At 38.9% G+C, this 12401-nt stretch overlaps 1 protein-coding gene across 2 annotated transcripts in view; it reads right to left on the minus strand.

The window, feature by feature from the left end:
- The window catches only part of CFTR (CF transmembrane conductance regulator), a gene marked incomplete at its 3' end in the record, with an annotated part of 97993 nt that overhangs the window by 54293 nt on the left and 31299 nt on the right, over positions 1-12401 (minus strand). For both annotated transcript variants that reach the window (XM_082014296.1, XM_082014295.1), the window contains exons 10-11: positions 12154-12336; positions 9122-9313 (exon numbers count right to left, since the gene is read on the minus strand). In XM_082014296.1, the coding sequence (XP_081870422.1) occupies positions 9122-9313; positions 12154-12336 (375 nt within the window). The remainder of the gene's footprint in view (positions 1-9121; positions 9314-12153; positions 12337-12401) is intronic.

Here is a 12401-nt window from a genome sequence, read left to right on the forward strand (position 1 = left end):
TATTCAGAGAAGAACCTTCCCCTGAGTTCCCACAGACATTAATTACTTTCATGGGTACTTCCGATATCAGGAGCTAACAAATCTCAAGTTGCACACCCAAGGAGAAGGCAGCCCTTTTAATATCTGTTTGCATTTTTAACAGTGTAAATGACATATTCATCTACCTCGGCAGAAAAGGGATGACCCTCATAATACCTTTGGGCTTGGTATGGAAGAATGTAGCTGAGACAGTTAAAGGTAATACCTCTTTTCAGGATGAACAGGAAATATGGTCTCGTTAAAGAAAAGGACATCTCAGAATGGACCTCATACTCCGAGTCCTTTCTGTAGAGATTGTTTGTTATCAAAGTAATTTGATAAACCATTAGCAACAATTAAGATTAAAAAGAATGACAGAAAACAGTTTCTAAGAACCATGCCTTTCAGCAAATAGTTGTTTTATATACCCAAGGCTACTCAAACTACTCAAGCAGTTCTAATGATAGAACATATATATTTTACTTATGGGGCCCCTCTTTCTTCCTTAAATATGTCCTTAATGATGTGGCTTTCGATCTTCCTTCTTCTGCCTCCCCTCCAAAAAGATAAAACAGTTGTGAAACCGATGGAACAGAGCAGTGGTCTTGACTCTCTCCATTTCATATTCACTAACACTTTCCTCTATTTCACTTCCTTTTTTTCTGCAGTCCCAGTTTCTTTACCATCTCTATCCCCTTCCTTTTCTTCATTGCCATTAACATTCCCCATGTTTTTTTTTACAGTTCCCAGAAAATCCCCCCATTCACATTCCTACCTCCTTCTCACCTACCAAAGTGCTCCCTTTTTCGCCGCCTTCTTTCTCTCTGTGTTTTAGAGAAGCTGCCTCTGAATACATTCTGCAATTTGCTTTCTGCACTATGGACTATTTGCAATAAATTAGAAGAAAAATACTGAAGCCTTTTATTGTAAAAAATGCCAAGTAAAGCTGAACATAAGTTAAGCAGAAGCAGCACCAAGGGTTTCAAGCAGGAGCTGCAATACTGTTCCACCCTATTTGATAATTTAATTCTAATATACCAACGGGGTAGAAATGGAACTGAAACAAACCTCCAGATTTTAATTCAGTGATTACTAAAAATATTTCGATAATTAATTTGAAATGTCATTTTACAGAAAGCATAACCTTCAATTCGTCCTGATTTTCAGAAAATAAATTGTCTTTGAAAGTAAGACAGATATGAACTAAACTGCAAAATTTGAAGTTTGAAAGTTTTGAATCTTTGGGTAACCAGCTCAAACACACTTGAGTCCTCATTTTCCTGGGCCAGAAGCCAGAAAACCAGATCTCTTTAAAGTATTTCAAATCAGGAATAACTTTTTAAAATCTTATTTTATTTAGGTAACTCTCCTCTCTCTGCCTGTGATCCCTGAAGCCGAAGCTTTTGTTAAGACTTCAGCTGAACCATTTATGAAGAATTCGTGATCCAAAAGCATAAGCTTTGTTTTCGCAAGACTTTGTGACCTTGAGCAGAGTGTCAGGCTCACCCAAAACTCACACGAACACTGGCAAAACTTGCCTTCTCTATGGTGAAACATTCCCGTGGAACAGATTTTTCAAACATGAAGTAGTTGGTATGCTGTATGTGGGCAGGTTAAACACAGGGTAAGGGAATTAAATACGATTCCAGAAATGACACAGAAGATAGGACAACGTCCAGGGTAATCAGTCCAGAGAGCCCTGTACCTAAGACAGGGAAAGAGGTGGGGAGAGCTGTCTTGACTGAAACAGGTTTTTAACCAAATGATATCAACACAGAATATTGCAGAGGAGCTGTGTTAAACACATTTACTTGATTGCTGATAAACTTCAAGAAGTCAGTGCATTTGGGAGTTTGACTCTATTTTTTTTTTTAATCGAGATACTCCCTTGCTATAAAGAAACTGTGCTAGTCTATTTACTTCCACTTCCCCCAGGGAACTCACCATATCAGCAGCTTCACAGCTGACCTGCCCATGATTTTGGGCCACAGACAAGAATTTCAGTTAGAGGAGTCTGTTATGCCAGTGGATCATAGCGGTGCAAGGTGGAAAAAGTCTAAAAGTAGCCAGCTTTTGGGCCCACGTGTCTGAGATGCAATCGTTGTAGTGGGAGATTTGACATATTATGTGGACTTTCTGCCTGAAAGAGGCATTTATGCTATTTTAGCTGTTTACACTAGGATGAGATTAACCTTGACATGCCTGTTGCTCTCCCCAGCTATGAAGACAGGCTAAGTAACTCGCTCTCACATAGTTTACACTGTAGACATGTACATGATTAGATAACCAAGCTACCCCTTAATATCCTCTTGTAGAGAGTTACCTACTACAAAGCACTCAGTTCCAGACTTGAATCCTTATTGTTTCTCTCTTCCACACACTTTGTAATCTGCCAATATCCTTTGTGAAAAACAGGCACAAAAACAGGGCACAGAGTATTTCACTCACTGACATCATAATCTCTCAACTCCTACTCATTTGGTTATCTGCCAAAAAAGCCCCCAAACCAACCAACCAAGCAGCCAAACAGAAACCCAAAGCCAGCACAGATGAAAGGGGCTGGAGCAGTACAATGAGATGCAAGGATGTGTGTTTCTGTTTCAGAGCATCCTTGACACGGCAGTGAGCTTGGCACCCAGCCTTTGCAAGGAGACATTGAACACGCAGGAACACAAACCAGGGCTTGGCATATTGACTGTCTCTTTCTCTTATTCTCTCTATAATCTAAATTCTTTATTAATCTCCTGCGCTCCCTGTAAAACCACCTCAAAAAAACACAGGATCTGGCCACACATTTTTTTACACTATTGTGTGATCTGATTTTGCATGGAAACACTTCCTATATTTGCATGCCATGTTAAACATTACATTCAGGAGCAGCTGGTGGCTCTCAAATCAGAACATGTGTTTACTTTAAAAGTGGTAATCTCTTAGAGGTAGTTTGCCATTATGTGTTTATGGCCTCTTAGGTAACTATTGAAGGATCAAGTGAACTAACTAGGTGGAAAAATATCCATGTTACCTTGTAAAAAGGTAAAAATGGAAGTCATGGAAGTATGGTTTCAAAACTAACGAATTACTGCACTCCTTCAAATAGGATGTTTGTTTATTTTTTAACAAGAATAACTGTAACGGACCTGCTTCTGCAGTCTTGACTGGAGGAAAGCATTCTCTTAGGATGATTTTGTTCAATGTTAACAGCATTTAGAAACAAAGATTCCTGTTTCAACTGTCCAAAGGTTTTACCTTTTTAACTTACCAAGTGCTAAAACCGAAGAAAAATCCCACACCCTGTGTATAGTTGGCTATTAATACTGACTTTTCAACCTAGAAATCTGAAAATCAAGCCATGTTCCTTCCCCATTTTTCATTACATCAGTAATAAGGATTTTGCAAACCCAATGGGCTACTCCTACAAATTCCCATTTATATTCATGTTATCCCTGCCATGACATTAATGCAACCCTTCGATCTTCGGGGAAGTTACACTTGTGGAAATATTTCAAATTTAATAGTAAGTTTCCATAGACATATAAACTCATCCCGTTCACATTTCCCAGTGTCTTTTTCTATTGAGCAATGAGAATAAAAATCAATGAATTATGCAGGATGGTTTCTCAGTGTTAAATTTGTTCATACTTGGTCCTTAATTTGACGCAAAAGTTCACTTTCTTTTGCTAATTGATTTTTATCATGAACATAATGAAAAGTACTTGATAAAAAGGGTAAAAAAAAAACTTGTAAAAAAAAAAGGTAGCGTAAGCTGAGGCACCACCAATTCATCTTATTGTACTTTTCAAGTACATTTAAGCTTGCCTATGTGGACTGTCTTTAGGAAATGAATTCAGAATCCGTACCAATTACACCTTGTCTTCTCTATATCACAGCATGCCAATTTAAGATTTTAAAGGTAATAATTTGTGGTAACACCTTGTCCTGGTTTCAGCCAGGATAGAGCTGGTTTTCTTCACAGAAGCTAGTGTGAGACTGTGTTTTGGATTTGGGATGAGGAACTGTTGATAATGTGCTGATGTTTTGGGTTGTTGCTGAGCAGTCAAGGACAGTCCAGCTTCTTGTGCTGGCCTGCCAGCGAGCAGGCTGGGGGTGCACGGGGAGTTGGGAGGGGACACAGCCAGGACACCTGACCCAGACTGGCCAAAGAGATATTCCCTACCATCCGACGTCATGCCCAGTACATAAACTGGAGTTGGCCGGGGGGCGGAAATCGCTGCTCGGGGACGGGCTGTCGATCACGGGGTGGTGAGCAATCGCTGTATTGGGCATCACTTGTTCTTGTACATTCCTTTGTTGGTATTATCATTATTGTTCCCTTCTTTCTTTCTGTCCTATTAAACCGTGTTTATCTCAACCCACGAGGTTTTTCCTAATTCTCTCCCCCGTCCCACTGTGGGAGGGAGAGTGAGCGAGCGGCTGCGTGGTGCTTAGTTGCCAGCTGGGGCTAAACCACGACACACCTGCACATTCAAAATTAAACCCATTCAAACTATTTATTTCAAAAAAGCTTCTGAATAAAGGACAAATGGTAAGGACTACTGATCTGTGCCGGAGTGGTTTGATCTAGAAGTTGAAAGCCATCACTTCCATTTGCAAACTGGGACCTTCATTTTAGAAGACGTGTTAAATTAGGTAATCATCCTGCTTGCTTGCCAAAATATCCACTATTTCTCAAGGAAAGGAAAAAAGAGGAAGGTGGCAGTGGAGAAGGGACAAGCAGTCCTTCTCCCCATGCCTTTTTGTAAAACTTGTTTTACTGTGACATTTCACAGAATGTATCATCTAATTTAAATGTATTGGCATTCCCTTGAGTTCAGCATCACACAAGAATAAGGGCAATGTCTACGAACTTCTTACATGTCACTGCAGCCATATTTCGTTTGTGCTGGGCTTTCAGAAATAATTTTTGCCAGTAAGGCTGTTTCTATAGGATATCAAGAACAATAAGGTAGCTGTTAATTACAGTCCCTTCATCTCAATTCCAAAGCAGTCTTTCTGTTGTTCTATCACCTTCCACTTCTCTCCTCTTAACTTCTGTCCATTTCCAAACTCCACTAATTAGAACTACATTGTAAAACATGATTTTACCTCCCCTGATACCCTATTTACCTTCAAAGGAAAAATATAATCAAGAAATGTAATTATAATCAAGTCCTGCATCAGTTTACACATATAAAGCAGGCCACACTACCGTAAAAATACACATATAAGCCGTACAAACAGAAGTTTAAAAAGTACCTTAGACATGTTTTTACTGACGGACATGGAGATACGTTTGAGAACCTTTCTCATGCTTCTTCAGTAACAGATATCTATAGTGTCATCCTGAAATTATGACAAGCAGTGGTACTTAGACCTGACAAACTCCCCTCACTGAGCTTTCGACACACAACGGTCTTTCAATGTGCATCCTTTCAACAACTTAGATCTCATACACTCGTACAGGGTTGCACTGTGGTGTCCCTTGCCCTCGGTACCCCGAGCCAGAGAAGGCTACAGAGCAGAGCTGTGACGACCAAGGACCATGAATGAAACCTATGACACTATACTGCTGCCACATGGTGGGCCATCAAGTGGGACTACACCCAAAGGAGCACCATTAAAACACATGCTTCCCACATATAATCTCACAGAACAGTATCTACTGAATGACATGATTCACTGCATCTGACCATTCATCAATCACGCACTTATGTGATGGGCGTTGGGTGAGACAACAGTTATGTTGAGCATGAGAAAAAAGGATACTTGAAGGACATGTACACACTAATTGAGCCTGTAAACCCAGGCACAGACTGAGATCCTAATGTATTTGTGCACTACACAAACACACTTTGTCAAACTATCCTGGCAGAGTATTTATGAAGGATGCAAGCTCTCCAATATATCATAATAATTTTCTTTCTAAACTTCATCTTCTGTTTCACAGTACGACAGCACAAACAGGTATAGTGGCACAACTAGAGGGTAGGTGAATTGCCGCAAGGCAACAAGAATAAGAAGCTGAAGGCAGAAATCTCTTAAACTGAGTATACGAGGCAAGGAAGTACAGCATATAGCTACCTGAACTCCTTGGACTAAAAAATGTCCCATTTTAGTGTTCTAAACTGCTGTAAACTTACATGAGCTCATAAAATAAAGAAATAAAAGAAACTCCTTTTGTTGCTCATAGGTTCATTGCTTTCCAGTAATGTTAATTATGAAAATTCAAAATTCATTAGAGAAGAAACCATCTTTTTAATCTTCCTTTTGATGGTTCCATACACAAATACAACAAAATGTAAAGCTGCAAGAATATCTTTTAGAAAAACATCAAAAATCCTTCTTCCGTCTAAGAAAACCTACCAAAGCCCATCTATTTTTTAGGTAATCATGAATATAACCAGATTTGCCATTCTTTAGGACTTCACAGAATAAAAATCTAACACATAACAACACATTGTAACCTCTAAATAAAGATCTGACTTCCTATACAGTGAAAATTTTATTCTTGGACACCTAAAAATATGGAAAGCTCTGTGAAATATTTACTTGCACTTTCCATCTTTCATAATTACTTTGAGATAAATTTACTTCAAGTACTTAGCAACTCTAAAGAGGCTGTGATAACTTCTTAGCAGATCAACTACATACCAATCCAAAAAGTCAGGTAAAAAATGTAGTGCTGACTTTTCTTAAAATTCTCAAGCACCCCAAATTATTTAAGTTACACTTGCTTAATATCATTTGCATATCTCCATAGACCTAAAACAAAGTGCAGAACACCGTATATGAAGTCACCCAGCTTCAGTGTCCTGTTCTGCTGATGGAAAAGAACAGGCTATTCATGGTGTGTCAGGAAGCCCCAAACCTATGTATAAGCTATGATGCAACCTACGTAACCTGTAGTATTGTATGGGCACTAATGAAGATGAAGGAGAAAAAGACATCAAGTTTAGGATGTGGACTAGATCTTTAGTATGCTTCCTCTATAGGGTGATGGTGGAGACAGCAAAGCAAAGGGGGCATTTTGCAGGTATGTTACTTTTTGCAAGTAGTAACGCATCTATTTGCCCACTGGGTCAAAGAAGATGGCTTTGTATTCCCCAAAATATTTTTGTGAGCATGGAGCTTGGAAGTTAATCTCATTTAGCCACTGTTAAGAGCTGTATGTTAATTAACTTTCAGCCTATGAGCAATAAGGAAATAAACTCTCTTTTATCATTGATCCTTGGTTCACCGTGAAGAGACCAGGTAAGAACTAGACTCAGCAATGGGCCTACATTCAGGTGGCCTATATAACTACGCAGGAAAGTTGCAGAAAAGGGGGCAAAGGGAACTCCCCTTGGCAAAAACCCTCTAGTACCTCTCCTTTCTGAAGAATGAGAACACACACAACCCTAATACAACAAAGCAGCAACCTTTGTCATCATAAACTCCTAAAAGGTCACACTGCAGAATAAACAGGGAATTAATATTTGAAATCCATCCTTCAGTCTGCCATACTAAGTCCTGTTCAGTAACTAAGATGTGAAAGCTAAGGAGACTAGAAAGAATAATAATAGCAATAAGGTAATGCATTTGGCTTCCTTCCAGACCATTCTGCCTTCTCTTCAGGCCAGCCCAATTTATCCAGCTTCAGGCCAGAAGAAAATATCCTTGTAAGTATCAAACGTGATCTCAAATAATGAGCCCTGCTAGGAGGTGAAGCATATCATTCTGCACAGAGCTGCACCAACACAGATCAAAGCTGCCTTGACTGAGCTTGTTTGGAGAACAAAGGAGCTGCAGCCTAGTGAGACACCAAGCCGTCCTACCAACACCGAAACACCAAGCCATCCCACCAACACCAACACACTGAACCATCCCACAGACACTGAGCCGTCCCAAAACCACCGAGACACCGAGCCATCCCACAAACACCAAGACACTGAGCCATCATTAACCACCCTCGGCTCTAGGAAGCACCTGGACTGGGAAGCCTCCTTAGACAAGGACAGTTTTGAACTGCTGAAGCCAGTTGTTTTTTGGAGTTTTGGTATTAACATGAACTTTTAAGACTGAGGTTAAGGACTACTCTCTTCAGAAAGCCTGACACAGTTGTCAATTCTCCTGTCTTCAGACGCTTTCAAAGAAGATTTCCAGTAAACCACAATCCAAACACAATCTGAAATGGCCATAAACTTATAAGAAAAGATTACTTTATCACTTAACTATACCCTGCTCTGAGATAAAGCGCAGTAACCCCATCTTATTTTTAAACAGACTGGCTATTGTTTTCTTGCTCGACTGGCGCTAAAGGAAAATATGTTTCACTGTGTGGCCTAAAGACAGATCCTATTCAGCACAGTTGAATATTTATTGTTTTCATCTACATGTTACAGAAAAAATGCCTTATCTTAAGGCACAGCAATAAGAGTGGAAAGGTCTAAGATGCTGTCTTCTTTTGTATCCTGCAATGTGAAAAGATATCTTTGCCTACGCTACCCTCTGGCAACATCAAACACACACAAGGACATTTCCACGTCATTGTACTAATTGTGGGCTACAGGTCACACAAAGATCAATCCTGCAATAATTTCCAGGGTGAGAATTTTCAATGTGCCTGCAGAAAAGCCCAACTTCAGTCAAGATTTTCCTCTGAATAACTCAGGTTTCTGGCACAGAGTTCTAATTATCCCTGGAGCCATATTTGAAGTGCAAAAGAAAGGAGGAAAACAGGTTAATTTCCAAGATTGTAAGGAAGAGCTTCTTTATAGGGAAGAAACATGAAAAAAATTTTGTAGGAACAATATCTTTTACATCATTTCTTTAACATTAATATGTTTACCCAGGTTTTTAATAGCAAGGAAGACTGAGAAGGCAGACACTTTATAATATCTGAGCCAGCTTATTTAGCTCCCTTTGTGTAAACTACTAGTATCATCAGTCTATCTCCCAAGGAGCTGGCAACAGGCTGACTTGCAATTCCACAAAACTGGGATGCCAGGCTGAGTTTTTTAAATCCCAGAAATGTCTCATTTACTTAAAGCTTCACTCCCTGAGTTATTCTTTGGGTTTTTTTTCACTTGGGCTGGGGCACAGGTCTTAAAAGTCCTAGATGACTGACCTCTTCTAGTTGGCAGGCTTTGATGACACTCTTGTATCGGTATTCATCATAGGATACACCAAAAATTATGTTTTCTTTTATTGTTCCAGGCATGATCCAGGAGACTTGAGGTGAAAAGGATATCCTTCCACTGTGTTTAATTTTACCCTGCGAAGGCTCCAATTCTCCCATTATCAACATCAGAAGAGAAGTCTGAAAAAACATTAACAATTGGTTAATACATCAGAGATCTGTACAACCATAAGAAATGCTAAGGAAAATGAGAGTCACTCTGCTAAGTCACTTAAACGGTATATTTATCTTGTAAAGAGTGTCCCTATAAGTACTGCAATTTGCAAGTTGCAATTAGTGAAGACTTGCATGATACCTATGGTTCTGAAAGGCCTCTGAAACAAGAGAAACTTCATTCAAAGAACAATAATTCCGAGAGATCTCTTGTAAAAAAGACCTGCAAAAGTGGGTATTTTTAATGAAACTTCCAGTAATTTTACAAGGTAAACATGTATCTGAGAGACACATACAGACATAAGGTATTAGTATTTATGGAGAATGTTATTTGATTTTTAGCATTATCAGTGACTATTTTGTTTGTTCATTGTACTACACAATTCATGTTTACAATTCTGCTTGTGTTTATAAGCCTTTTATCTGCACTGCCTTGAAAAATGCAATTTCTTTATGTATGTGTATACAATTACTCACAAACTGCTCAGTGTGGTCTGAATTTTCCTCTGTAACTGTTAACTCATTTACGTGAATACATGACCTAAGTATATTTACTATTTCCCTTCATAAAAGAATTGATTGCAATTTCAGTACTGACATGTTATAATTCCAAAGTTAATCAGTAGCTTGTAGTAACCTTGTCACACATCACTGGCTACTAGATCAAAGAATAGAATTGAGAAATACAAGGAAAAATATGTTAAAGAGCCATACCAGTGGTGTTCTTCTCACTAATAAACAGTCAGCAAAGTTGAGACGTAACAGCCAAAGATCTAAAAATCTTTCTAAGTCAGAGTTTCATGCTGTCAAGCCCAGAGATCCTTTGACAAGTCATACAATATGCGGAGGGAGAGTCTCAGGAGATTCTTTCCATTATACCAGAACCAGAATTTTCCAAAATGTTGAGTAAGAAGTTTCTGATCTTGCAAAGGACAGCTGCTTAGTATGTTTTGCACACTGGATGTTAAACTACTGTATCTTGTGCCATATAAAATAAATGGAAAAAAAAAGAAACCTAACCCTATCTAATATTAAAGTGGTATTAAAGAGCTGATGTCATGCTTTGTACCTGTTATAGATAAAATAATTGTGCAGTCTGTTTCACAGGCCTGACAATTCCTGGAATATAGAGTAAAAGCCTAAAGCAACATGAAGGAAACCTTAAATTAAGAGGGTGTCAGGAAAGAAGAAACTTTTTTGGGGGAGGGAGGGTGTAAACCTTATTTTTTTTAAATCTTTCAGATAATAAGCCTTTTCTTTTTATTGCCTTGAAAAGTGCATATTGGTTGTATGTATATACTCACATAAACTGCTCAGTCTGATCTGAATTCTCCTCAGTTTCCTAAGTAGCTGAATAAAGGAGATACACATACGTCCTTCAGCACTTTCTAGTTGACATTTTTGCATTACGAGCATCAGTTTTAGCAATAGCCAGCTGAGATTATCAGCAACATAGGAAAATTATTCTGTTAATTCAGAATTATCACAGTAAAATGCACCTCAACATGAGGACAACCTCAAGTCCCGAGTCCCTTGCTCTTTCCTATCGGTATTATTACTGAAAAATAATATAGAGGCCTTGATCATATTAAAGTTGATGGGTCCTTTGCCATCGATTCCAACAGACCAAAAATTTTACCCAATGCAAATAAAAGAAATCAGAATATGTTCACCAATAATTTGTTAAACAGGAAAAGACAAGTTGCCAAATGCTTAATGAATGTCTGTTTTGACTTTCACATGTCCTCAGAAAACCCAGTCAAGATGAAAGACTCGTCTAATTACTTGCTGTTCCAAGTAAATAAAAGTATCACTGTTCAACTCATTTTATATTAATGAGGTTAATTGGACGTGCTATCTGCAAACAGATCAATGCTTTGATTTGTTGAAACTTATCAATGTATTGATAACATTTGGGGGTTCTAAAATGATGATTAATCCAAACCACAACTGCTCTCAGAAAACCATCCATTTTAGCAGCACCTCCGCAGGCGTTCACACGGGAGGCAGGGAGCCTGTCTGAGCGAGGCACTGTGGGAACCGGAGCACAACTGACCAGCTATACCCCATCTCCAGGGCACGCGTCTCAGTTACCTGGCTAATCCGCGCCAGGCTTGTCAGGTTACTGACCATCCTGTGTTCAGTTTTTTTCCTTAAAATGTTAGCAAGGCAGGGGAAAAATAAAAGTCTGCTTTCTAGCACACTGAGCCATCTGGATATCTATGCTATGTTCTCCAGTTTATTGTATTAAAGGCAGGGAGGGTCTCACCATAAACCTTTAGGTTTCAGTCTGCATTAGTCCTGCAAATCTCATTTTACTTCCTATGGAAAAAGAGTTTTGTAATTTAAGTTACTATTTCCTTATTAAGTCTGTATCCTTGTATGTACAAAAAACATCCAGCAAACTCTTTCTCGTATCAGCCACAGAGTAAAACTTCAAATAACTATAGGCCATTTTATTGAAACTTACAGCTTATTCGTACTTTTTCCAGCAGCCATCATTTTTGCAGTGAGCACAGGATCACAGAATCACAGAATCACTAGGTTGGAAAGGACCTTTAAGATCATCAAGTCCAACCATTAATCCACCATGTCCCCTAAACCATGTCCTGAAGCGCCACATCGACACGTTTTTTGAACACTTCCAGAGATGGCGACTCCACCACCTCCCTGGGCAGCCTGTTCCAATGCCTGACCACCCAATGGATGGAAAGAATACAGTAACAACACAGGTAACAATACAGATAACACAACATTATTCCTTAAAATTATTAGGACTTTTGTTAAAACAACAGAAATAGAAATACCTTGCCTGCTCCAGTAGATCCAGAAACAGCTAATAACTGTCCCTTCTCAATCTTGAAATTTATATCCTGAAGAACAGGAGAGGCATGAAGAGGAAAATTACTGAAGAAGAGATTGCTGTCAGTGCTAGGAGCTTTGCTGTTGTTGTTTTCTTGGTTTGCTTTTACAAACAGCTCTCCAATTCCCTGCAACATACACAGACGTGTATTTGTATGTACATAAAAAATAAATAATGCATGCTTATGCAGAC

The sequence above is a fragment of the Phaethon aethereus genome, assembly GCF_964289735.1.
Source record: "Phaethon aethereus genome assembly, chromosome: 1".
Taxonomy (NCBI): Eukaryota; Metazoa; Chordata; class Aves; order Phaethontiformes; family Phaethontidae; genus Phaethon; species Phaethon aethereus.